The sequence below is a fragment of the Ceratotherium simum genome, chromosome 27 (assembly GCF_057802395.1).
Source record: "Ceratotherium simum simum isolate JZ-2026a chromosome 27, ASM5780239v1, whole genome shotgun sequence".
NCBI classification, from domain to species: Eukaryota; Metazoa; Chordata; class Mammalia; order Perissodactyla; family Rhinocerotidae; genus Ceratotherium; species Ceratotherium simum.
Window position 1 is genome coordinate 4,472,904 of NC_141926.1, and position 27,552 is coordinate 4,500,455.

The 27,552-nt window shown below is 52.0% G+C and overlaps 1 protein-coding gene across 2 annotated transcripts in view; it reads right to left on the reverse strand.

Annotated features, from left to right (window-relative positions):
* ABCG1 (ATP binding cassette subfamily G member 1) overlaps positions 1-27,552 on the reverse strand; it is a 67,236-nt gene that overhangs the window by 19,459 nt on the left and 20,225 nt on the right. For both annotated transcript variants that reach the window (XM_004429627.3, XM_004429626.3), the window contains exons 3-4: positions 3,340-3,457; positions 1,362-1,494 (exon numbers count right to left, since the gene is read on the reverse strand). In XM_004429627.3, the coding sequence (XP_004429684.1) occupies positions 1,362-1,494; positions 3,340-3,457 (251 nt within the window). The remainder of the gene's footprint in view (positions 1-1,361; positions 1,495-3,339; positions 3,458-27,552) is intronic.

Consider the following 27,552-nt stretch of genomic DNA (forward strand, 5'->3'; position numbering starts at 1 on the left):
GAAGTAGCAATTTAGGAGTCAACAGGGCACCTTTAAAGCCTGTATTTACTAATTTACTATTCTACTACAAACTCCTCCTAAGTTCCCTGGGCCCCCATCAGACTCCACACCTGGAGGCCGGATAAACAGTTAGGACCGCCCAGAGCATGTGTCTGCTCGGGGAGGCCGAGCCGGGTGCAGAAGTCTCCTGGTACTTACAGAGCCTCAGCTCCAGGGACGAAGAACTAGAACAACCCTGCAGGGCTCTCTCTTTCTGTTTGCCCACAAAGCAGGTTAGGGAGCAGATCACGTATCCCACACCTTAACCTGCTTCTCTTTGCCCAGCTGAGAATCCCTTGGAATTGCCCCTGGGATGAAGCACCCGGCAGCCCCACTCCCAGACACTCAGGGAGGAAGTTCTGCCCAGCCCAAGTGAGGGGTGCAGGGTGAGACCTCTCCTGGCAGGGAAACCAAAGCGAACGCCCGTCTATGACCAGGGCTCAAGGCAGACAGGCTGAGAACATCCCCCACTGCGCCAGGAGAGGCCCGGAGGCCAAGCCCCATCTTCTGCAGTGACAAGGAGAAAAGGAAAAACCAGCAGCCCCGTGATGAGCAACAGGCTGCCAATGGATCTTCCCATCTCCTCTTAGCACCTCCCCCACTGCCCACAGTTGGGTCAGTTGGTCCTTGTCAGCATGAGCCGGGCCTTTAAAATAATGGTCCTGGAAGTCCAGCGTCACTGCACTTGGCTGGGTCTGGTCTGTTCAGGCCAGGCCGTTCTGGACCCCATTGTACAGGACGCCCTGGGCTAACAGCTCAAGTGTTGGAGGGGCTCTTTCTCAAGTGCTCTTGTAGGATTACGTGTGTGATGACTGGGCTGGGCTATGTGACTGCAGGGCCTGGGACCCAGGAGGTGTCCAGCAAATGCTGGTTTCGCTCACCACCCGGCAGGCGGGTGAGTCAGAGGACGGGACTCTCGGGGCCCTAACCCCGGCAATGGGTTGCCTGGAACTTGGGCCCAAAGCCACAGAATGACTCAAGGACAGCTGACAGGAAGGACGGACCCTCAGCCCATGGGGAGAAGCACTGTGGTCATCCTGGAAGTGGTCAACCACATCAGTTGGGTCAATAACCTTCCTAGAAACTTGACCTCGATTTTGTCATCCAGGGTCTATGAGAACCAGGGTCTCGGGGGTTTGTTTTCGATGGAGCTGTCCAAACAGCAGGCCTGGTGTCAAAACTCCGCTCGAGGGAGGGGTGCTGACTCTGTGCAGGGCCTGGCAGAGCGCCGGCCCCATGCTGGGCACTGCTCCGTCTAATGCGGAGGAAAGAGGGGGCGGCCGGGTGCCGGAGCACGGGCTCTTTACAGGGGCGCGGCTCACCATCATGGCCTCCTGCACGGTGAGGTGTGGCAGCAGCATGTCGTCCTGCATGATGTAGCAGGACACTTTCCGGAAGCAGCGCAGGTCCCGGGGCAGGCCGTTGATGAGGACCGCCCCCTTCATGCCGGTCTCCCTGCCAGGCCAAGGGGAGGACGCTGTTAGCCCGACTCCCTCTGCTCCTCCCCCCCAGCATCTTCCCGGTGGGACCACCTGCCATAGAGATACCGAGGGGGTGGAAGGGACGGGAGACCAGGAACAGCAGCAGCACTCATGGAGAGGAATTGCAGGGAGAAAATGCCCAGCATGGACAGGGAAAGTGAGGGTGAGCTGTCTCTGGGATGGTGTGTTGGTGACAAGTGCCTCTAAACAAACAAAGATACGCATGGATGCTGCTACCCGCAGCCACGAGGTCGGATGCACATCCCTGACTTTTTGGGCATTTGTAAGATGGGCTTCTGAGCAATGCTGTGTGCAGCCCAGGCTACACTGATGGCCCCAAAGGTCGACTCTATAGTCGGGGGTGTGGTCGCCACATCAGAACCAGTTCTTGAGGGCGCGCCTCTGACACCCGACTGGGAGGCAACACAGCAGGGTCCCTGGGCTCAGGTGGCTCAGAGAGGAGGGCACCTGGGCCCTGGACCTGCTCAGCCAAGAGCATGGTCCTTCTCCACAGGGCAGTTGTTCTCTCTGACCACAGTGGGCAGGTTGAGGCGTCCCATGTGCGCTGTGGAGATGGAGGGGCCCAGCCCTGCCAGCCACACTCCCTCACTCCCACACCCACTGTGCATCTCTACTGCCCGGTGCTCTCCTGGTGCATCAACTCAGCCGGGGGAGGCGGTGGGAGCCATGGGTATCCCGATAAGGATGCATTTTTCCAGCCCTGCCTCCTAGATGCCGTGGAGAAGAGAAACATAGAGGGTCTATGGAGACCAGTGAAATGACATCTGGTTTCCAACGTCATTGGCCATCACCGTGGGCCTTGTGGTGGGCCCTTCTTTCCCGCAGAGAATGGGCTGGGGTCAACCGGCTTCCCCGGGAGCGAGGCTTGGTGCCCACCGTCTCTAAGCGGCCGTCCATGGCTCCCAAGCACTGTTCAGGACGGCCAGGAGCTGGGAGTGTGGGATGTGCTGAGAACGGCTGCCCCACAGAAACTGCTCGCCTCTCCTACGTCCCTCCCTCGACGCTGGGGTTTGGGAATTTGGCTCCAACCTTCGGATATGAATGCAACAGGCAGGAATTCATGGTGAGATTTTTTTTTTTTTTAATCTTGATTTCTAGTGTAAAGAAGTAATTCAGAAGTCCTAAGGAAAGGGTGATATTTGTCTTTTTTTCCCAGTAAATGAAATTATTGTTACTATTATTATTATTTGCTAAAGTTAGCAAATGGAACCCACGAGAGCTGAAAAGAACTGGCTGTAAGAGAGCATTTGCAAACACTTGTAAGGATTCAGTTTTCCCAACATTCACACTGGAATGACAGTGGGCAGGATGTCGGGGACTGGGGTTTCCAAACCTGGAAATGACTAACAGCCATGAGCAAGAGCCACACGAGCTCTGGGCCGGCTGTTGTCCTCGTCCTTCGCTTAGGAAAGTGCTCCTCTGACTTTTGGCCTCCAGGCATGCTTGTCTCGGAGGTCTCCTGCCGTCCCCATCCCCAACCCTGACCTCCCCACTTCCTCCTGTCCGGAAGGCCTGGCCAGGCTGAGCTCATTCAGCAGAGCTGGCCATCTTACCCCACGACCTCCCTCCCTCGCGTCCATTCTCCACGTCAGCTGCTGCCTTAGACACCTTCAATGTCCTTCTCCTCCCGGGCTGTTTCCTTCACAGATTCCAAGGCCTCTTATTGCTAAACCGCCTCAGGCTTTGTTGGAGCCAGGACAGAAATGGTGGGACAGCTGAAGAGGTTTCACTGTTCACACTGTTCACCCAGGCCCACACCCAGGTGAGGACCTCACTCTCCTTGGGAGGGTCTGCTCACCTATATCCGGCCAGAATGTTCATAAGCGTGGACTTCCCAGCCCCGGAAGGACCCATGATGGCCACCAGCTCCCCGCTGTTGAATTTCCCGGAAATTCCTTTCAGAAGGGTCTTGTATCCTGCAGAAAGCAGAACACATTCCTTTTCCATCACAGGGTTCATTTGGTCTTACCCCCGATGCTGTACAGGCAAACACACAGTATGCCTGACTAGAGAACTCAGGCCAGAGGTAAGACTTTCACACCATAGTATGAAATGCCAAGTTCTGGGCAAGAAAATGGACCTCGCGTCTCTTTTACATTTTTGTCTACCTCCTCAGTTGCATTTCATGTAATTAATTCCAACTATATAATTACATTGATTATATTAATGACAATGACCAGTATATGTATAATGCTTTAGAGTCGACAAAGCACTTCCCATACACCATCTAGGATAGAGGAACCCAATATTCTTATTTCAGATTGAGGAAGTGGTGTCCAGTGGGCCCGGGCAACGTGTCCTGGCCCCCCCCAGCCAGTGTGAACATATCCTAACCCAGGGCTGCACCCCCAGCCACGCTGCTTCCGACCCCCCGATGGGAAGCAAGTGCCTTTATTAATTAAATGATTAATGTCTTATTTCATTTACAAGCTATTTATAATGTATATATTTCTATAAATATAAATTATTTATATCGAATGTATTCATAAATCATTACTTTATAATTAAATAATTAAAATATTAATTAATGAATAATTAAAAGTTTATCCTTTTGCAGCCACATCAAATTGCTTTGAAATTTCTGCCAAGCCTCCATCCAAGGGCTTTGTGAAAGGAAGAAAACTACACATCCCAAACAGAGAGAGCCACATTGATTTTTTTCAAGTAGACTGTTCAAATCTGCTATAAAGAATGAAATTGAAGCAACTGGATTCATAGATAAAGACTTCTAATTCAGAAACCTTTCTCAGTTTCTGAGAAACTTGCAGAATGTACCCTTAAATCATCAGAATCATACAAATGCAGTGTTTTAGCTTCACGCACAAGGTTTAAGGGGCCCGATAAGAAACGGGGCGTGTGGGCACTCCACAGAGTCCCTGGTCTGGGACACTCTCTCCAATCGCCAACTGGACGCTCCCTGGACCACCAAATCTATATGTTTCCACAAGCCCCAGTCAGGGTCTCGACTTTCACAGATGGGACACCTGAACACCAACCTGTCACCAGGTGCCACCTGGATTTGGACGGGGAGTCCCTGAGGCCCTGTTTAACCGGGCAGAGTGAAGTGGGAGCAAAAGGCAGGAAGCCAGCAGCCCTGCGATCTGACTCAGTACGGAGGGCGGGGGAGTCATCCCGGTAGGGGGGGCGGGGCAGCCTAGAGCAGCCAGAACCGCAAAGGAGTCAGACTCCCACCATCGGGATGTCGAAGCTGAGAGGTCGGCAAACACGGGCACTGAGAGCGGAGGAGACCAGTGTGGGGAGGGGACGGGGACCCCAGAGCCCCACGTCTGCCGCTCAGTGAACAGAAGAGCTGGGGGACAACCCTTCCTCTGCCACTGTGCGGGCTCCTCCTCAGGACAGAGCTTTGCGATGTGGGGCCAGGTGCTCTGGGGACCTGAGCCACAGGGGACCAGCATGACATCACTGAGGGAGTCCTAGATGCCAGGCGTCTGCTATTACCCGCCACTTGTCGGCTCAGGTCGGGATCGGGGTTACTCCCGAGCAAATCTTCCTTTAAGCTCTTCCCTCTCGAAGTTCGAAGCTAATCCCCAGCTGGTCCCTGTAAACCAGGAACTGCCTGAGGAGGCAGACAGTTCACAGAGATGACCTCAGGCCATCCGGAGGTCAAGTACAGTCTGCAGAGGGGTCAAGAAGCCCCGAGGGCGACTTTACGCCTCGGGGTTCCAGGAGGCTTTTTCCCTCCGGGCAGAGCCCATGGGTGCTGCTCTCGCTCTGACAGCACCTGGGGCCGGCGCTTGGTGTTGGGGTCCATCCTGGGGCACTACATAATAACACTGGCTTCGGGAAGCTCACACAGGCTGCCATGCCCACGGCCAGGATGCCGGGGACAGACCTGGGTGTGGGAGCTGCGGGAGCATCTGACCCTTTCAAGGGAAAAGCCGGGCAGAGTGGGGGGTATAGACAGTGGTCTCATCATTTAGAGCCACCAGGCTGGAACTGTGGGTCCGACTGTGAACCCCGGTGCTAAACTGATACACGGTTGAGTCAAGAGAGGTATGCTGTCTCATGAGGCTGACAATGCACGTCTCAGAGAGGGAAGCTGGCTTCCAGGGTAACATGGAAGGACAGGGGGTGCCTGTGACTTGCTGCAGTGCCGGCTGAGAAGGGTCCTCAGGTGTGAGACCCAAGTGGGGCCCACCAACTCAGGGCTGCTCTTCTGTAATATCAGAAACCTGTTTTTCTTTAAAAACGATCAACACGCATTTGGGATTGAAGAATCTTAAAAGTAACATGGCGGGGGGCCGGCCCAGTGGCACAGCGGTTAAGTGTACGTGCTCCGCTTCAGTGGCCCAGGGTTCACAGGTTCGGATCCCTGGGCACGCACCGATGCATGGCTTATCAAGTCATGCTGTGGTGGTGTCCCAAATAAAGTAGAGGAAGATGGGCATGGATGTTAGCCCAGGGCCAATCTTCCTCAGCAAACAGAGGAGGACTGCAACAGATCTCAGCTCAGGGCTAATCTTCCTCACACACCAAAAAAAGTGACATGGGAACAGAAGTCAGGAAGGCATCAATCTGTCCTTCTGGACTGCAGAGGCTGGGCAGAGGAGAGAGCACACACTCGGCACCATGCCGAGGACTGGGAGCTCCAGTCAGGGGCAGTCCCGTTAGAGTCGGGTTCGTGAGCGTCCAACTGTAACGAGATCGTCCTTGCTGCAGAGGCTCGAGTTTTGTTCCCTTACTGAAATATGAAATGAGACGGATCCATCCCAACCACCCCCCCCCCCGCCCTACTTTGCCGCCGATGGACGCCAAGGACTCTGCTCAGCCCAGTCCTTGGCGAACTGGGGAAGCTGCCTCCTTCACGCGCTGTGGGCTCTTGTTTACATGGGTGCTTGTCCTGCACTGCTTTTCTGGTCAGGACAGTGAGCGCTTGGAGGATCACAAACACGAACACGAAAACTACCGAGGAGGCAGGGCCGTTGAACGCCCAACAGCCCCAATCGGTGCATGGGCGGACCATCCTTAAAACAGCCAGACCAAAACCCAGACCAGAGAGGAGAGGAGAGATGGAGAGATGGAGATGATGGAGATGATGGAGAGATGGAGAGAGAGAAATGGAGAGAGACAGAGAGACAAAGAGAGAGATGACAGTGCCCAGGTCCATCCATCACAGGGAACAGAACTCTGCTCCACCTCTGGACCCCAGTGAGAGAGCTCTGTTAGCAGTGAGCTTAGTGAGAAGACAGGGGCAAAGGCAGGAGTGCTGGGCCCAGAAGCGTTGGGGCAAACGGGTGATGGGCAGGAGGAAGGCCCTGTGGGAGGATAAGATGGATGCACAGGGTTCCAGCCACAGCACCAGTACCAGCCTGGGGTCAGTTTGTCTCATAGACCCTGATGCTTTACATCTAGGGGATTTTGAGGAGGGGTCTTCTTGGGAAAGAGGATAAGTGCAAAATGTGATGTTTGGTTCTGGCTGAGAGACTACGCAAGCCCGGCAGTCACAGAAAGAAACGCTGTTGTTGGCAGGGTGGATAGAGTGGGTACGCCCCTGGGCATGGGATAACTGTTTATGTCTGAGGAAGGAGAGAGGCGTGGATGCAAAGGAGAAGACCCACTGGCTGTAGGGAAGCCCAAGGACCACCTCGCCTGGTTCCATCTTTGATGTTGAAGAGCAGTTGGTGAGAAGCACAATTTGCTTTCTAGAATTCTGCTTTACAAATTACCTTGCTGTGTTTTGTAAGGAGAGCTGTAGGCATATCACAAAATTTCAAACGAGTCCTGCACGCCACCACACTATTTGGGCTTCTGGGCAGTTCAGAGCTGGTGGACAGGCCTTGTGCCCTTCCCAGTGAATACCAGGAAGGAAAAACAGAACCAGGAACCGCTTTCTCCCCGTAAACCCCGCTGATGACATTAAAATGAAGCCAACCTGAAAGTGACTTCTCCACGATCTAATCCGGTTTTCAAGAGAGTTGTGCTGTGTCCACAAAACCCTAAGGAGGCCATGCATCCACGCAGCACTCACCTGGTGGGGCTGTAATTGTCTACCGTGCACCTGTCCCCTCTGCTCCCCTCACCTTCCATCTCAGAACCTCTAGCCCTGGCTACTGCCCTGCCCAGCGTGGACACTCAGTTAGTGAATGATGGTGTAAATGAATAGAGGTTTAACATCTTGTAGATAAACGCTTTTGTGAACAGTCACCATTAAGTGAAAACAAAGGAGCTTCCTTAGTTATGTCTCCAGGATGTGTTACTTTTAGAATGTTAGCAATTCAGAAACAGCCTGTCAAGACGTCCTGAATCTCAATGATTCGGGTTCTTGAAGGTTCCTGAAGATCGATGATGGTGAGAATAAAGGAGACATGGGAGCAAGATTGCTTCTCATTAAGGGCACACCAGCAAGCCCAAAGCTGAGTGCCCAACATGAGCCTAGCCATCTGATAACTGCCCCCAACCCACACCTCATCTTGCCTCCCAGCTCTATTATTGCCCCTAGAGGCCGCTGGTCTGTGACAACGTGACCCGAACCATCGTCTGAACCACCATGTCCTGTGTGTAGAACAGTGCTTGGCATGGAGGGGTCACTTACAAAAATGTTTATGGAGTTAATGAGCAGAAGGCGAGCCCTTTGCACAAGCGAATCCTGAGTGACAGTCACCGTCTCGGGCACCACCACCTGGTTGGCACCTCTTTCCAAGTCACTCTACCCAACAGGCCCAGACTCCTTTGGGATGTGAGCCATCATGTGCTGGGCCAGCAGGAAATGCCCAGAAGCCCCTGGAGGTCCAGCTGCCCGACAGTCCCTGAGGCCAACCCACAGGGCCTCGTACTGTCATGCGATGCATTTCAGAGGGACTGCTGGTGTCCCTCTGTCTCATGTCCTGTCAGGATAAACCCGTGCCCCAGTGGATGGCACAAAAGTCACCCATAAACCCTTATATAACAGCAATCAAAATGTGCATATTATATTTATTTCAGACTCTTTTATTCAGTCTTGAATCTCTCTTTTTGATGCAAATTTTACTGAAGCGTAGCATACATAGAGAAAAGTGCGTGAATCATAAGTGTATGTACAGCTCAATACACTACCCCGGACGGAACACGCTGGGTAACCAGCCCCTAGATCAAGAAATGGGACATAGAGAGCCCCTGGAAGCCCCTTTGCCCCCCTCCTATCACTTCCATGGGTAATTGCTTTTGAATCTTAAGTAGAACCTCAGGGATGTTGATCTTTACACAGAGGAATGCATTTTTCCCAAACATAGGGTGAAAAAAGGTATTTTCCTCCCTTGAAAATGAAGACACCATACTTTTGCCCTTGGGAAAATCAAGGAGTCCTCCTTAGATGGGAAATTGCTCCCCAATAATTCCGTGCACGCCTGCCTGTTGCCGTGTGACCCCCTTCCCCAGAGATGGACTACACCCCTGGCCAGACAGCAGCTCCCCGGATGAGCTGATTCTTGCCCAGGATGTATGTCAGGAAACCATCAAGAAACAAATGGCCCACAGTTTACATTTCCTATGTTAACTCATAGCGCTTTAAAGAGAAACGGTGCCTGCCAATTCCTACAAGGTTGTGGGGACACTAGCCCTTGGGCAAGCGCCAGCTCTGGGCACATGCTCACTTAGGATAAGGATGAGCACGGCGCCAGCTCTGCTCCCATCTTTTCCTTGACGCCTCACAGCAAGCTGAGAACCTGGTACTTCTCCATATATTTTGCGGAGGAGAAACAAGGGCTCAGAGAGGGTTAATGGCCTACCCAAGACCACACAGCAAGTCAGCGCAGGAGCCAACATCCCAACTGGAGGCAGCTCTTGCACCCGGCCACGAGCCTCTGCCAGCCCCAGCAGCACAGCTGAGCCAGCTCTCCCTCCTCCCCACGCCTCCTATGCGCCGACTGGCTCCGATTGAATCACTACTGTCAGCTCAACCCAGGAGTGTGCATTTAGTCTGCTGTTGCGTGGAATATTGAACAGGATGGCAAGAAATTATATGCCTTTCCTCCCCAGAAGACAAAATGCCCTCGGTCACCGGTGGCCAAGGCTGCCCCCTGGGTGTGTGCGGGGCAGCCCCCAGTGCTGAAGTGGCAAGATGTTCTGGAAGCCAAGGCCCCAAATCCCTATGTGCGTGCAAAGAGCTCTCGACTCATCCCATCGTCCCTGATCCTTCACTTTCCTTTTATTCCACAAAACGTCCTCGAGTTAAAAAAAAAAAAAACACCTCTCGTCAGGGTTCGGGAAGGTCTTCTTTCGTTTGGGGAGGACTCGAGCCCTGCTTATATTAGGGCCCCTCGCTGCCCGTGTGAGGAAATGCACATCCTCCACCAGAATGGACGCTCCCCGTGGCCACTTGTTATTAAACACCTCTGCCTCCTGCCGAGGGGGCTGCCAAACAACAAAGGGATTAAAGCAGGTGCGTTTCAGAGCAGCTCCTAGTGGGGGGTGTCACTGGCAAATCGGGACCTGTTGCCTGAGCCCCTTGGGAACCATTAGGCCCCTGACCCTGGTCACCTGCAGAAAATGACAAGCAGCTTGTCCCTCAAACTCCAGTGAGTGACTCACTCCTTCAGGTTTCATCTAACAAGGTGCAATTTTGAAGTGGTGGCTGTTTCTAGAGAGATCCCAGGGCCTGTCAGTCACTGAGTTTGGTTTCCGAGCTGCACAGACAAAGGTGTGTTGTCTCACCTGCCAGGCTGGGCTGGGGCCAGATGGGTGCAGCCAGGTGGACTGGAGCCAGGTGGGTGGGGCCAGGTGGGTGGGGCCGGGAGGAGTGGGTGCCCTCTGAGAAGCAGGGCTTGTTTCCTGCCTGTCCAAATGTTAAAGTCACACTGATAGCTCAGTGCTCTGACCCCCCTGGGGGATAAGTGTGGCATAAAGATAATTGTGGATAAACAGCCGTCACCGCGGGCAGAGCTCTGCAGGCAGAGGCCACAAAAGGGTTACAATCTCACGGTGTTCACTTGCCCAAGAGCTCGCGGAAGGGACTGGGCCACACGGAATATTCCTCCTCCAAGCCTCATGGCAGAGGTGAGTCTCATCACAGATGAGGGGTCCCCAGTGCACAGAGAGAGGCCTTCAGTAGAGAGAGGCTGAGGGAGCTGCCCAAATTCCCCCCGACGTTCCCCTCTTGTCCACCCAAAGATCCCTGCATCCATCAGCCCGGGGCTGGGAGGCAGAGCTGCAAATCTCGCCGGTCCACATCCTCATCGGAACACCTCCCCTCATAAGGGGAAGAGAAAGCACCGAGCGCACAACCCCACCTGCCCTACTCCCGTCACTCTGCATCCAGGACGTCAGATTTCAACTACAGAAGCTGGATCACTGTCATCACGCCTGACCACCAGGGATGTCCGAACTCCCCTGCAAATGCCTCCTTGGTGAGTCGGCATGCAACCAAAAGGAGGCCCCTAAGCTACCGAGTGGGGAGTGGGGTGCCCTTCTCCCCCTGAAGATAGTGGTCAGGGATGCCCTGCTGGAAGGGGGTGGGCAGGGGGACACAATGTTGGAGGAGCCAGCAGCTCACATCTGATGGGGTGACTTTCTGGTTGCTTTTCCCACTTCTGGGATGTCTCTCTATTTTTTTGTCTCTGCAGATTGGTATCTTCCTGCCATCAGCTCCCTGAGTCCTTGGCAGAAGCTGGCGGGGGGGGGGGCAGTGGTGAGCGCAGGAACTAAGAGACCCTTCCTGCCTCCTGCCGCCGCCTCCAACGCCTCCGGTGGGGGGGCTGGTGGGTTTACAGCCTCCCGGCCACCTCAGGTGTTTAATGGCCCCAGGATGCCACTCATGTGTATCCACATTCTCCTTTCCTCCTTGCAAATGGCACAGTTTTAGATATTTGGGTGAGCTCTTTTTAAAATCTTTTCAACTGCAAAAGAATCACAACAAAATCAGGGGACACCGGGAAGGAAGAATACAGGATTCTCAGTCACCTCCTGGTTTGGGCACAGTTCAGTTTTCATAGGGTGTGGACCATGCAGCATCTCAGGCCCCTCGGGAGAAGTCCTGTCCAGCCCAGCACCATCGAGCTCTGGCACACAGGTCAGGTCTCAGAACTGCTGGGTGCCCAGTCTCCTGATCCCACCTGCAGGCAGGCTGGAGGCAAGCATCTACTGGAAATGTGTTTGGCTCATGTCACCGGCTTTACCCAAGAGACGACACAGAATCCTCATCTTCCTCCACGGATCATCCAGAAAAATCCCAACCCTTCGCCCTTCCTGCCTCGTGAGCCATTGACGTAACTTTGCTGTTGACAAAACAATACACACAGGAGACAGTGACCCTCACTGTACCAGGATCATGTGGGAGCACCACCAGGAGGCAGTCACTGTGTGCATTAAATGTCCAGGCAAGTGCCCGATGGTTTCCAAACACGTGGTTCCAGCCATCCTGCCAGTATCATAAAATGAGTGACACCGAGTAAAGGCAGACGATGGCCAGCCCCTCAAAAGCCACGCTGGCTCCATTCTCCTCCATAGTCCCAGGGCCAGCACAGTAATCCCAACTGGGGAGGCCCCCAGTAAGTGCTCCTTGAACAGACGGTTGGATGGTGATGATGATAAGGTTCGAATCCTGTAAATGGCTGGATCATAAATATTTTAGGCTTTGCGGGTTATACAGTCTGTCAGAACCACTCAATCCTGCTGTTTTGCTGCAAAAGCAGCCATATGTAACGAATGGGCGTGGTTATATTGCAATAAAACTTCATTTACAAAACCAGGAGGTGGGCAGGTTTGGTCCCCAAGCCATAGGTTCCAACTGCTGCCCTAGAACCTTGGGGCTGGGCTTGGCTCTGCATCAGCAACAACGGAGGTCCTATCAAGTCATCTCTCTCAGGTAGGTGCGTTCGCAAGGTTCAAGAAAGGGCAGGTAAGGATGGGGTGCACCTGTTCTTAGGGGGAATAGGAGAACTGAGGAAGGTCTGAGAGGAAGGTGTGCTTGACTCTACACAGAGGAACAAGGAAGACATTGACCCAGACCTCAAGGAGCTCTGAACTGTATGGTTCTCCAGAATTCTGGAATTAACTACTCCAACTCACTCAGCATGAGATGTGATAGCCTGCTGGTGCACCAGCTGATAGCAAAGCTTTAGAGCTGTTGGTCTCCCCATCATTCCCAGACTTCCCACTGAACCATTCTAACCAGGGAACGAAGCTGCTTCCAGAGGCACCACCCGGAGACACCATCTGAAGGGCCACAGCCTCCAGAGCCACCTGCAGGGACAACCCTCATCAGAAACCCTTAGAGCAGCTGCTACTGGCTGCCCTGCTCCCATGGGAGCCTGATGAAAGTCGATTTCAGGGGCCGTTCTCTGACAGAATGATCTAGCCCATGTCTCCAAAGTTCAACTGGGTACATGAGGAACACGTTCAAAGCAATCCCCAAATGCAGCTCCCAGGGTGGCTTCTAGGCCTTGAGTGTTGGGGACTCAGGGTGAGGAGAACTCTGGGTGAAAGGCAGCATGGAGGGATGGAGGGAGAGAGGGAGGGAGGAATGGATGAAGGGAGGGATGAGTGGATGGGGGGAGGGAGGGATGGGTGGATGGAGGGATGGGTGGATGGAGGGATGGGTGGATGGAGATGGGTGGAGGGAGAGATGGGTGGAGGGAGGTATGGGTGGATGGAGGTATGGGTGGAGAGAGGGATGGATGGAGGGAGGGATAGGTGGATGAGTGGATGGAGGGATGGGTGGATGGAGGGATGGGTGGAGGGAGAGATGGGTGGAGGGAGGGATGGGTGGAGGGAGGGAGGGAAGGAGGGATGAAGGGAGGGATGGGTGGGTGGAGGGAGGGATGGAAGGCTGGATGGAGGGAGGGAGAGGTGGTGGGATTTGTGCCCTACTTCACTGTACTGGGCAGAATAAGAGCACCCAAAGATGTCCACACCCTAATCCTTGGAACCCGTGTGAATATGTTATCTTAAATGCCAAAACAGATTTTGCAGATGGGATTAAATTAAGGATTTTAAGATGAGGAGATTATCCTGGATTCTGGAGGTGGGGCAAAATAATCACAAGGGACTTTATAAGGGAAAGAGGGAGGCAGGAGGGTTGGAGGCCACAGTAGGAGCTATGACAATGGACGCAGAGGTCAGAGACAGAGAGGGAGATCTGAAGATGCTACACTGTTGGCTTTGGAGGTGGAGGAAGGGGCCACAGGAAAAGGAAAGTGGACAGCCTCTAGAAGCTGGAAAAGGCAAGGAAAGGATTCTTTCCCAAAGCCTCCAGAAGGAACACAGCCCTGCTAACACTTTGATTTTAGACTTCTGACCTCCAGAACTTTCAAATAATAATTTGTGTTGTTTTAAGCCACCAAATTTGTACTGATTTACTGACAGCAGCAATAGGAAACTAATACACTCACCCTGCCCACACCAGCTCCGGTCCTCCCTGGGGGACCCACTTCCCTCTGAAGATGACTCCCTTCCTCCCACATGAACATCATGTAGAAGTTACACTTTTTAGCCAGCAAGCCTTCACACAGGGCCCATGTGATGGAACAGCTGTTATTCTGAGTTGGAAGCCCTGGGCTTCTCTAGAAGAGATGGGAGCTGTCATCCTGCAACTCATCCATGATTCTTTTTTCAATCCAGTGTCATTCTCCAACTTCCTTGTGGGGTCCACTTGGGCACAAAGCCTCGTTAGAACAGGTCCCCAGTGTCGACTCTTCATAATGCAGTTAAAGGAACACATTAAGATCTGTGCAATTAAATGTGAAAGAAAAATGACCTGCCTTGGAGTTTCCAGTGGGGACCTCTGGAGAGCAAGGCAGTGGGAGGCAGCCCAGGGCCTCATTCCAGCCCTGCTCATGACTAGGGAGTGGCCATAGACAGGCCATCTACTGGTCTGGGCCTCAGTTTCTCCATGGTAAAAGAAGAGGTCTGTTCTCCAAAGCCCCTTAGAGCCTAGAATTTGCCAGTTGTGAGCAACATGTGGCTTTCTTTCCTTAGACAATCAAATGGTAGCTGAGGTTCATGTGCAGGTTCCTACTGAAATGGCCAAGGGGCCCTGATGTAAGGGCCAGAGACGGAGAATTCCATCAGCATATGCAATGCTCATGGCAAGCACCTACTATTGAGGCTGGACCCAAGTTCATCATCACGCAGAGCCTGGCACAGAATCTTCCCTCAAGCTGACTCAGGTCTCTCATTTCACATAGATGTTTTTCTGTTGGTTCTAAACAAGAACTAAAAAGAAACAAAGGAGCCCCAAGCAAATTATAAAGAGCCAGGTAATAAACACAGATTGTTAACTGTTTTTAAATGGATGTGTGTCTTTAATTTTTTTTAATGGCAAAATTTTGCTTAGCCGACTCACAGAATTCTAGAGCTAGACATTGTCTAGCTCTGCCAGGTAAGACTCATCCAACCCCAAGGCACCGTCCCTCATACCACATTCATCAGTAACCCTTCATTCCCCAGAACTGAATTTCATTGACACTTTACTTTCTCTGCCACAAGGCAGAAATGCGGTCTGACATTCCCACCCAACTGATGAAAATTAATGCCGATGTCATGGGGTGCGAAAATTACAGCAATCAAAAGATTGTCTGATCTGGTTGGCACAGAGATAAGCTAGATCATTCTCAATGTTTGGACTCCAGGAACAGCAAATCACTTGAATGATGACAGAGGGAAGGTGTGGCAGCAGGGGGCATAGAGAAGACTTCTGCACTCTGGAGAGGCTGCTTCGGTGGTTCAAGTGAGGGCAAATCGTGTTCTGATCCTTCAGGTCACACCAAAGTGTGCACGTCCGTGTTGTCCATCTTTATCCAGATTGCGTGGAGCCTGGTTTAGCCCATATGCACATGCTCCACTGTCACGAAGCATCACTCTCAGGAACACCTTTGTTAGCATGGTGGCTGGGGCTTCGATCCCACCGTGTAGAGAGGCATCTTCGGGCTGCAGACATTTCGGTCGCCAGGTTAAGTCACATCCTATAGTGTGTGAAACTCCTTTTTGTCACTAATTTAAACAGATTCCAGTTTCTGGAGTATCATATTCACTGTGGAGGCAGTGAGCATTACGGGCATGGGGCCAGAGGGGGGCGGTTGGCCAAAGTCTGGGCCTGCCAGCGCTGTGCTTTCCCAGGGCCGCTGACCATACCCTCCACACTGGCCCAACCACACGCTTTGGGACAGGGTGCTTAGAGGAAGGTGGACAAGGGGTCCCAGCACATCCATCTCCCACCACCAAACGGACTCCAGCACACGGCCTGCTAATGCCCCGTCTATATGCACCAGTCCTGTGTCTCCTTACTAATAACACCAGCAAACAATGAGGAATAACTCAGACCAGATGCTGTACGTGGAAGAATTCTAGATAGCTTCCCGCCCAGTGGTTCTCAATGTCACCTGTACGTTGGAATCTCCCAGGAGCTTTGAAAAACAGTTCTGGTGGAACTGGTCTGGGGCACGGCCCAGAAGATTCCAATGGGCCAGAAGGCCCTGAATCAGCCTAGAGTTCTGCCTCCAATTAGCTGTGTGACTGGGGCAAGTTCCTTCATCTTTCTAAGCTTGTTTTCCTCGTCCAGTAATGGGCAAGAAAGGAGTTCCTAACTTTCACAGTGTTTGGGAAGACCAAACCAGATCATGTCTTTGAAGCACTTCATATGGGGCATAGAAAGTGCCTAATAACTGGTGGTTGCTGGAGTTGAAATTGAGACAAAACATTACAACAAAATGCACACTGGAAAATGCAAGCCATGTGACAACAATGTCTCTTCATCTCAGGGAGTGACAGCTGAAGGGACATCCTTATCCCTGTGGATTGAGGATCCTGTGTGTGTTCTGGTGCATCTGGAGGGAGCCAGCTCTCACCAAGAGAGCTGACCTGAGGGTTAACATTCTGGATCCAGTTGCTTAAGCTTGTGATTATTTTCAAAGAGCCAGAGCCAGTTCCTGGAACATTCCAGAACCCCTCCAAATGCTGCTGTGCGCAAAGACCCTGGTCAGCCTCTGTGAGGAGGGACAGGGCTGTCATGGAACCCTGCCCCAGTATCCTCGGGAGCTGACCTGCACCTGTTTTCACTGCGAGAACTGCTATCTCTCAGTGGGTCAGCGTCCCAGAGAACACTGACGGGATATTAGCTGTGATGTCACTTTCTGTCACCCAGGCTATGCTGGTCACCTGGAGCCACAGCCACCTGTAGCCAGCACTCCTGGCTTGGGTGCTCAGAGCCATTTTGATGCTGATGCCCAGACAATAAGAACCTGCCATGCACCCACAAATGTGCACCCACACACCACATACACACACACATCATGCGCACACACACCCCCCACGCCAATTCATCAGAGCACTGGTGGTGGAGCCCCCGCCCCAGCACAGGTACTAAAAAATAGATGGAAGTCATTTACATCTGCCTGTCAGGCAGGAAGCAGTTTTCTATCACTGCAATATTTTTATACTTCTAAAAGCAGAACTAGTCCTTTCACAGGCTTCTAAACCTGGCTAGAACAACCCAGGAAAAAAAAAATCCTTCTGATTATTTAAATTATGCCAAAACACCAAAAAGGGTGTGAAGTAATCTCCAAGTATCACGTCAACCTCAGCCTGAAAACAGCACAGCAGTACCCAGTTTCTGCACCCAGAGTCGTGATTTTTCTCTAGATGCCAAGATTTATAAGATGAGCCCAGCTGCACGCCGCCCTCTGCCTCCCCATCCCCTTCTCGCGGTTAGTCTCAGCCCCAGAGCTGAAAGGGGCTCTTGGTGAGGACAGGCTGTCCTGGTCTGCAGACCCTCCCTCCTCCCTCTCCAAGGGCAACCTCAGGCAAAAAGGACAAAAGTCCACACTCCTATACCCAGTGACATTTCTCTCGATTTTACCCTACTCGCTTTTTCCCCCAAATGCCCAAGGTCCGTCTAATCAATGCCTCAGTATTCTTTAGTAAGTGGCAAAGCCACATCCACGGATCAAACGTCTTCTTGTTTTTTGCACCTTCTGAAACAGTAGGGGGGCTTTTGAGCCGACGACAATAACAGGAACCAGGTTTGGGGAGCTGGGCTTAATAACATCAAAACGGACCCGAACATATGTGTGAGGGCTTCAAATCACAGGGAGCAAGAACTGCTCGTAAAATGAGGACATGATCCTTTGTCCCCAAACCGTGCAGATGGCACGTCACCCCCCTCCACCATCCCCCAGTGGGGGTTGCGGCAGGAAGTCCATTCCGGCTTGAAAACGGCCATTTACTTTGTTCGATTGTGACGGTCTCCTCCTGGATTGCTAACAGGCGCTCGGCTCTGGAAGTCAGCTGGATAACAGGCAAAGCAGGGAGCTGTCTGGACGGTTTTCCTCCAGGCACGACTTTCATGGACCACAGCTCAGGGATGCTTTTTCATCCTTTTTTTCCTGAGAGCCTCTCCCCGCTTCGCCATCTGGATTCGGTGGTCTCCACCATGTCCAGCGCTCCCTGTCTGTCCATCGGTCTGTCTGTCTGCCATCTCACACTCACCTGCCCTGCCCCAGTGCCTCCTAGGTTCTGCTTCTGCCCCTGCCTCTGAGCAGAAGCAGCTTCTTCATTCTTTCTGCTGCTTGGGTCCAAGTATTTTGAACTGCAATGGGGAATTATCACGTCAGTAAACATCATGCCAAAGGATGCTCTACGTCCCGCAAGCAGCACGCACACAGCTCCTCTCGCCGCCTGTCCCAACAATGATGGTTGGACACAGGACGCAGTGCCCCTTGCCTGCCCTTCGAAGCCCAGTTACTCCGCAGACTCGGCAGGCAGCGGCATGTCAGGGGCCACTCAGCGGAGTCGCTAAAATGCAATTTCCCTTTCGTGGTCCAAGAAACCAGTCATAGAACCAAGGGCGGCATCTCCAGCTCCTCTCCGTGTGGGGCTCCTGGCCTGGGGGACAGTGGGATGTTGACAGCAACTGCCCAGCGGGGCCCATCAAATGAAGGCCTTTCTCCCTAATGTAACTGGAAGGGGTCCTTTATTGGAAGGCTTTGGGTGAGAAAACAATGAAATGGGCATTATCCCGTGCCTTGCTGAACTGAGCCTGGGTGGTTCAGGCTTATCCCTGCCCTCCACGGTGACTGGGGGCGCTCTCCCCACATGGGCACTGGCTTGTCCCTGGTCTGGTCCTGTGACCTGCTCTGGGCACCTGCCCTTGAAGACGCTGTGGCTGACCGGGTCTTTACGTCTCCACCCCTCACCCACGGGCTCTGCCAACATACCCCACGCTGACCCCCGGTGTCTCTCGCTGGAGTAGTGACCCACCCTGGATTCAGAGGAGGGCATATGCACTCCCTGGGGACCAGCTGCCTCAAGGCTGGGATCTGGATTTTAGACCCTGAAGCTCTGGCTACGTCCATCCCTGCATGCTGATGTCACACACAGGCATGCAGGGACTTTGGAAGGCAGAACACACAGGCAGCCCCTGCACAAAACATGTTCTTTCCATTGCCACCCCCAAGCAGCGGCTTCCCAGCATCCGAACCTTGCTCACTGCCACCACCACCTCGCCCGGGACGACATCAGGAAGAGGGCTTCCCTCCAAGGACTTCCCTAACCCATCCCAAAGCCGGTTAAAATCCAAGTGGCGAACCTCAAACCCCAGAATCAGGGCCCAGGAAGAGGAACTGGTTGCCAGGGAAGTGGGGAGGAAAGGTCTAGAAAAGGGAGGGTCACCTCCAACCCGCAGTCACCAGCCAGGAAGCTGCCCCTGGTCTTCCAAGCAACTTTTCTCTGAATAAACGTTTATCTCGGGACACATTTCAAAGCTGAAGGACACTGGAGCCACTTCCCGTTAAAGAGATGACAGTCGAATCCCTATTAGAAGCCACAAACTCTCAAAAAAGCCACAGGTGAGAGTCTCACGCAGGACAACCCAGACCCGCATAACACACAACAGTCACCCCAGCTCTCTCCCATTCTCAGGCTTCCCAGCCCTCCTGGGCCCATTGGTACTCAGTGGGTCTATTCAACAAAAGTCATGATCTCTGCTCTACTATGTCAGATTACTGCATTCCCGATCCCAAGTCTAAACTTGGAAAGAGAAAGGGGAAATGAAGCAACCCCAGCACACGCACAATTGTAGGAGCAGAAAGCTCTGGATGGCTTCCAGGAGCAGGACCTGGCTGAGGACCACTGGGCTTTGTCACACTCTTTGAATGTTTACGTTAGTGACATTTCTCAAACAGGAAAAGCAGTCAACAGCTCCTTCTCCTCCAAGTAGCCATGCGGAGCTGGAGATATACACTCAGCCGCTCACCGCCGTGCGTGGCCACATCAACAAGCATTTGGGGAGGGCTTCAGAGGGAGCAGCTCAGAGGACTGCTGTATTTCCACAGCTGGGATTTCCAAGAATCGGGTGACGTAACCAAGGTGGCCGCTGGGATAAAGGATGCCACTGGCCCCCACCTGCTCCATGAATTTCCCTATTGTTCTAGGTGAGACAGCCATGCAGAGGACCAACATACAAGTGCCAGCTCTGTGTTCATCCTGAAACATAAATCCATCACCCGAGCCAAGCTCAAGGGCTGATCAGTCCCAGAATGAGTTCTGCATGGAGCCTCCTGGACCAGCGGGGACTCTGGGTGGGATTCTGGGCATCTCCTGGCTATCTCTGGATGGGACCCCCCATCACCCTCCAAGACCAACTCTATGTGCCTAGGCATGGGGTTTAAGGCCTTCCTTCAACATTGGGCCCTTCTAGGCCCATCTTCTGTTACCCATGGCCTCAACTGTCCCGCACAGCAGCCCAGTCTGCTCAGGGTCTCCCAAATGTGCCTTTGCTGATGCACTTCACCCCACTGAGACTGCCCTCCCTGTCCTCTCTCCATCCTCATCCTGCCTGCTCTTTGAGCCAGTTAAGTGGCCCCCAGGGAAGAGAATGACCTTTATAGGGTGCCTGGCCACAGCTCAAATCCTAAATCCACCCCTCGCTTATCATAGGACTTGGGGAAGCTTAATGTACTCTGTGAGCCTCTGTTTTCTTATCTGTAAGTTGGGAGTAACTATACCCACCTACCACTGGGGGCTGCTGGGAAGATGAAATGAGACAAGGGATAGGCGGCATTTGACACATGGTTGGGCCTCAATGAACATAGGTCCCTCCCTTCCCCACCCAAATCTAGAGCAACCGCTTCTTCCTCCAAGCAACTGGGCCATTTTCATCAATGTGTTCAATTTGCCAATTCACCATTTCACACCCCGAGAGTCAAAATGACAGGCCTGGTGACAAACCAGTTACATCCCCTTCCCGCCTCCCACCTGGGCAAGTTCCTATGAGGAGAGGGTGACACGGCCCCATCACAGGGCTACGGTTAGGTTAAACAAGGCAGCATATGTGAGGCGGGGGACGGTGTGTGGCACGGGATTGTTGGTCATTGAACTGGTTACTATTATGGCTGTTGTGTTGCGATCGCTTCTATTGTTGGCAGGAATGTGAACTGGCTCTGCAATTATTTCCCTTCCCAGGTGTCTGGTGGGTCTTGCCCTGGGAGCCCGACCCTCCTGGGTACGTGGGACAGGCCTTACACATACTGCACATCCATGCCTTGGTCTGACTCCTGACCCATCTCAAAGCCAGCAATAAGGCATAGTAGGGAGGAAAGGCGTAATTGCAGACAAACAAAAAATCTTCAGTGTTATCTTCAGTTCAGTGGACACAAGACCCAGAAACGGCCGTGCTCACATACCACGGGAGACCCTGACGCAGACAGGTGTTCGCCCACGTGTGCCCACAGCATGTGTGACCCCAAGAACTACACTCGAAAGGACCGTGAACAGCCACAGTGAGAACTCACAAGCTGGCCAGGGAAGAGGTGCAGCTCCTGAACGGCCTTGACTCATTCCCGTGGACGCCCAGCACCCACCTTAAGAGGTCACTTCCCAGGAGCCAGCCAGAGTGTGGCTCCTCGATGTCTGAGCGCCACTGCATGCTGCTGCCTGTCCCTTGGCAGCCTGAGGTCCTCCTCTCTGTGCAGGACACCCACGGGCACCCACAGGAAAACAGACCCATGAGGCGCCCAGCAGCACAGGGAGAGCAAACTGGGTTTGGATCTGGCTTCTGTCCATTGAAATGCCTTCAAAATGCTACCAGAGGCACCAAACTCCCCCATATCCCAGCTCAGCTCTAGCCTTTATCCCCTGCAATGAAAACAGGACAAAACAAATTCAAATACTTTCTACTCTGAAAATTATTCAGATGGCAAAAGAAGCAAACTCACCAAGAAGTAGAAAGAGAATCAGCTAGAAATTGTTTCCCCAAAGTTCACAAGAGCTCACATTTCTTACCTTAGACGTTCACGTCTAATTGAAGTAGAACAAGGTTTCTCTAATGTAGCTTTAAAATCATGGTCAACTTTACAGTCTTGTGGATTTGTTGTAATTGTAAGCTTTTTCTTTTTTTCTTTTTTTTTTACTTAACCTAATCTGGTTACATGAGACTTTAGTGTTGACAGTAGAATCAAAGATATAGCACCTTCTTGCCCAGAACAAAAAAATATATGCATATAAGATAAAAATTTAGACATGGCAGTAATAGGATCTGAACTCAAAAGCTGGTCTATCTTAACCCAAAAATCTCTCAACCTGGACTTAGGTTGTCTAATCTGTAAAATGAGAAGACTGGACTATATGGACCTTTAAGGTCTTTTTCTAACTTTAAAAAAATACTCTCACATATAAATATAACCATACATGTATGTATTTATATATACAAGCACAAATATATTCATATGCCATTCACCTTGAAATCGCACTTCTCACTTTCTGCAAGGCAAAATTATGAAGAAGAAACTAAAAAGATCCTGGGATTGTATTTCATTCCTTTATACCAGTGAGGAAAAGCTGTAGTTGACAATCTTTTCCTCTTAGCCCAAACAGTTCTGTTTACTACTTTTGCACTGGACTGAGGTTACTTTATGAAAATATTCATTAACAGGTAAATTATCAGAACAGTTTTATTGTTTCACCAGTATCTTACATGAAAAATGTCTCAATAGCAATAATTCCTTTTAAAAGCTATTTTATATCCATCGGTGACTATTTTTCCCTGTAGGACACTGCCTTATGTATACAGCCTCTGAAAAAATCCTCACATTTATTCCTTTGAAGTGTTTGCACGGCAAATTCAGGGACTGCCATCTCACAAATCTAGAAGCCGACACCTGCAACTTCAGTATTTTCCCTGCCTGGGGCCCCTACTGCCCTGTCAGAGCACCCCCAAGACACTCAGCTGTGCAGGTGCCTTTGAGAAACGGTGGAGCTCAGGAACAGACAGGAAAATGCTTGAATTGCCTGGTTCTCCCCACAGGTTGGCCCAGTGAAGTGATGACTCACCCACTGGCCCGGCCTCCTCTCAGCCCCGAGCTGCTTTCTCTTCTCTGTCTGTCATGGGACTCGAGCCTGCATGCCCAGCCTCCCGGCCTCTCCATGCCTCCCTCACACAAGCGAACCCAGCCTCAGTCTTTCCCATCTGTCCTGTCCTCTTCTGGTCCCCTGGCTGGCCATCTTGTCTGTGCTAATCGTAGGATGCACGGCAAGCCCCAGCTTACAAAGGAAAGGACCCCACTCTCCACGAGAGCGCATTGTCCAGGCAGCATCATGATGCAAACCAGGGTTGAGATGTTCTGTTTCCCTCATTTGGTAATCCCTTTATCTGGACTGAATGCCTAAAGCCAACTAGAGAAGAATGCGATTTTCCAGTTCCTTATCATTTTTAGGACGACAAAACCCCCAATCCAAGCGCTTCCTTCTAAATCAGGCTTATACACAAGCCAATCGAAGGCTCAAGTTTTTATATAAATCCCATTTTCTTTGGTTCTTCCATTTACGGACTTTCAAAAGTCCTCTGATCTTGAAGTTTGCTTCATCCTACACACTCTGAAACAAAGCACAGGGCATCCAGAATTCACTGGAGGAGGCCCCAGGGGCAGGCCCAGGGACACAGGTCCAGCAAACACCGCTCTTCACTCAGACGCTCAGCTCCTAGGATGGGCCTGAATTCCAGGAGGCATCTGGGGGACAGAGCTGGGCCAATAACTGGGGGATCCAAGACTGCCAGGCACAGGGTTGTCTTACTTGGCGGTCACTCTTGGCAAGCAAGTCGGGAAATGGCGGAGCTCACACTTCTGGTTTCTACTCATCCCTCCTGGCACGACTCCTACCAAGTCAACAACCCTCTCTGAACCTCAAGTTCCACCAGCAGGCTTGGGGTTTTCTCTTCCCACAGTCATTCTGCATGTGAAAGTGCTTCCCCAGCAGGGAAGGTCACTGTCAGCTCTCAGCGGGTGTTTTCCAAGCTTTTTGTGTTGCCAATCATTTTGTTTCAGGGAAACGGATCCCATGTAAATAGCCCCTGCCCTTCAGCACAGAGCAAGAAGCCTTCACATCACCCAGCTCACACGCCAACCATCAGGGCCACCTCCGTGTTCCAAGTACAACTTTAAAAATTCATGAATTACAATCCCTGCAATTCAGAATCTGCCATCTGTGAAACGAGGAATAGGCTCAAATTCTTTACCAAAAAAAGAGCGGGGATTGCAACGTAAGATGATTCCGTACACTAGACTGCAGGGAATGTCGTGCCTAAGAGAACGAACTTCTGAAGGTTTTTAGGTGCACCGACTTATTGGCAAAGCTATGAGTGTGTCTACTGCCCTTGTTTCTTATCTGGTCCCTAGAGCTGGTGCAGAGGATTGTGGAAATGCCCACCTTATCCTGCTGTGATCGAGTTTTACTAAAAACAGAGAAAATGACTCAGGAGGCTTGTGTTGGAACCCGTCACCAGGAGGGAAAAGGAGAACCTCAGGGTCCAGATGCCCATCCTGAATACCCACAGGTCCCCAGCTCTCTCCAGCCCCGCTCTCCCCACCCAGGCCGACCTCAGGCTCCAGCCTCTGCAGACAACTTTATCGCTTACAGAGATGCTTTAGCCAGAAGAGAGCCGTTTTCCTTTTAGTCAAAGATAAGGAGGGTTTACAGACGAGGGAGGAGAACAGCCAGGTTGGGTGCACCTCTCTCTGCCCCCCCCACCTCTGTCTGGACAGTCCCAGGGACCCTGAGGCTGACACATGTCCCTTCACATGAGCCCTCTTTCCAGACTCCACAGAGGAACTGGCCAGTGGATAAATCGAATGGTGACAGGGATCAAAACAGCCTTACTTGGGGGCTTGAATAGGTTTTACAAACAAGCAGAAGGAAACTTGATCTTTGTCCTGCACAGTGAGCATAAACACACACACACGGAGGCATCTGAAACACGGTTCTCTGGGTCAGATGAAGATAAAAATATAACCTGCACTCTCTGAACTAAGAATAATATAAATTGCTGAATCCAGGCATCCCTGCCCTGTTGCCCAGCGTCCGGAAGCCTGCTGTCCCCACAGAGATGCCCCAGGGGACAGGGAGCTTTTACTCCCCTGTGGAGGAGGGGCCGACAGGCTCCCCAGGTCCACGGTGCGGGGCTCAGAAGACTGTGCCCGGCCCGGAGTCCCACACAAAGCAGTGCCTGCATCCTTGTCCCACCATCCTAGTCCCCAGGGAAGCTGAGTGTGGGCCCTGGAGCTGCTGAGACCCTGAGAGCCCTGAGCCTGGTCCCCTTCTCCCTCCCCCAACTCCCCTGGCCTCCAGTGGAAGTGTGGGCGTGGTCATTGCCTGCTCCAGCTTTTAAAGCGTCAGTGTGGCCATCAGCTGCTCTTTGCTCTAGCTCAGTGGTCCTCAGAGTGGGGTCCCTGGGCCAGCAGCTTCAGCATCACCCAGCACTTATCAGACACGCCATCTCTCGCCTGCTCCAGACCTGCTGAATCAGACCCTCTGGGTGGCGCCCGGCCACCTGTGTTTCCAGGCCATTCTGGTGCTCACTCAGGTTTGCAACCACTGCCCTGGTTGGTCACTTCATGCTTCTGGAGGCATAAACAATCAAAACACCAGATGTGGGCCACTCTCTCTCCATCCGCTCTGGGAGGACCCGTGGATGTGGTAGGTGAGAAATAACAAAAGAGCCAGAGCAGAACGAAGGAGCCCCCTAAAAGGTCAGCGTTCTCCCAGCAGCTGATTCACCTCCTGAATCTCTTAGCTTTGACCTCTGTCCTTAGATTTACCGTTTGTTCTGCATATCAGACATCTACGCTCCTAACTGCTACACCACTCTCCTCCGCTCTCATAGTAAATTAAAAAAAAAAGCCAGGGGCCGGCCCGGTGGCGCAGTGCTGAAGTTTGGCACATTCCACTTTGTCGGCCCTGGAGTTTACAGGTTTGAATCCCAGGCATGGACCTACACCATTCATCAAGCCACGCTGTGGTGGCATCCCACACACAAAGTAGAGGAAGATGGGCACAGACGTTAGCTCAAGGCCAATCTTCCTCAAGCAAAAAGAGGAAGATTGGCAACAGGTGTTAGCTCAGGACCAATCTTCCTCAGCAAAAAAGAAAAAAAAATCCAACATTCCCTAATGGAAACTCAGAGAGTCAAAGTACAGTAGTAAGAACGGCACACGCTTTGATAATTTTGCCTACAATAAAATGCACCAGAATCGACTGCATCATTGGCCCTCTGTTTCTTAGAAACTTCTCTCACTCTTCCACTTTCTCAACGACAGGCATGGCTGTAAAACAAGTAACCAAGCACCAGGGGCAATCTCAACACGACGGAATTTTTAGGAAACAGAATAAAATCGTTCAAGTCCTATGGATGTTCAAACTCCCCATGGAAACAGCTTTGACACCTTCTCCCCTTTCAGTTTATGGCGAGCCCATCGACGTCCTGGTGAAAGACGAATGCCCATTTTGCACTGGTTTTCATGAACCCTGGCGGCCCAGCCTGAGGCATCTCGCTCAGCGTCCCGAGAAGCAGTCACTCTTGCACGTGGGTGATGCTCTCATGAGTCTGCAACCGTCAGAATTACAATATTCCCACAGATCCACGTGCTCATTCCCTGGGCTGCAGACAGCCGCAAGGGCCATTCCAGACCCCGGTGCCCCGTTTTCCTTTGGCAAGCTTGCCCAAGCCCTGTGCTGACAAAGTGACAAAGCGGCTGAATTCACCCCTAACTGCCTTCCTTGCCCTCGGTCACTCGGGTGGCGCCAGCAGACACGCCTGCCACGTGTGAGCGAGTGTGGCCTGCATTTGTCGCCACTATTGGCTCCCCCCGAAGATGGGCAGCAGAGTTTAATCTGGGCCAGGTCAGGAGACCTGGCTGCAGGCCTCCCCACTCCCCAGCCCCCCATGCTCATCAGATTTTTCTCTGACGACACTGCCTCATTCTCCTTGAAAACGATGCTTTAAGGCACAAACGTGAAGGAAGTAAACATTTTAATGTTTCAAGTTCACTAAAAATGGCTGTGGACCTAGGTGATCACCGATCTGTTTCACACGACACAGGGCAAAAAGGAGGAGCACGGGGGACAGTCAGGTTGGACTTGATCCCGGGGTCTGAGTGGCCCTCGTGGGAACTCTGAACCTGTCTCTTACACCTCTCCAGCCTCGGTTTCGTCGTCGAGAACGAGTCTGTAGGGGAGGCGCCACCGCCCTCCTCTTCCACCCGCATTGGGCGCTTCACAGCCCACGATGAGCACACAGGACCAGAGCCCCCGTCTAAGACAGGCCTTACAGCCCTGTGACCTTCAAGTCCCGTCGTCTCCCCTCTCCTTTCTCATGGGGCCGTGGCGTGTGAGCATTGAGAACAACGCCTGGCGTCTGGGAAACACTCCGTTAAGTCGACATTCACCATAACTATGTACCAGCTCTTCTCCTTATATTTTTAAAGGCTGAAATTTTACCTCAAACTTACTTTTAGAATGACAACGAAAAGCCTTTGATATATCCTACTGATTCTAGGCTATCATTATTTTATTACATCACATGTAATAATTCATAAGGACTGGGGCTACTGCTTATTAAACACTGCATGTCAGGCATGGTGCTTCATATGTATCAGTTATTTGATCCAATCAGATTATTATTATCATTATGATGATGATGATGATGATGCCCTTTTTACAGGGAGGTTAATAACTTACCCAGCCGCCCAGCTAGTAAGTGGTAGAGGGGGGTTTTGAACTCAGACTCTCTTATTCTGGAGCCCACATTCCCAAC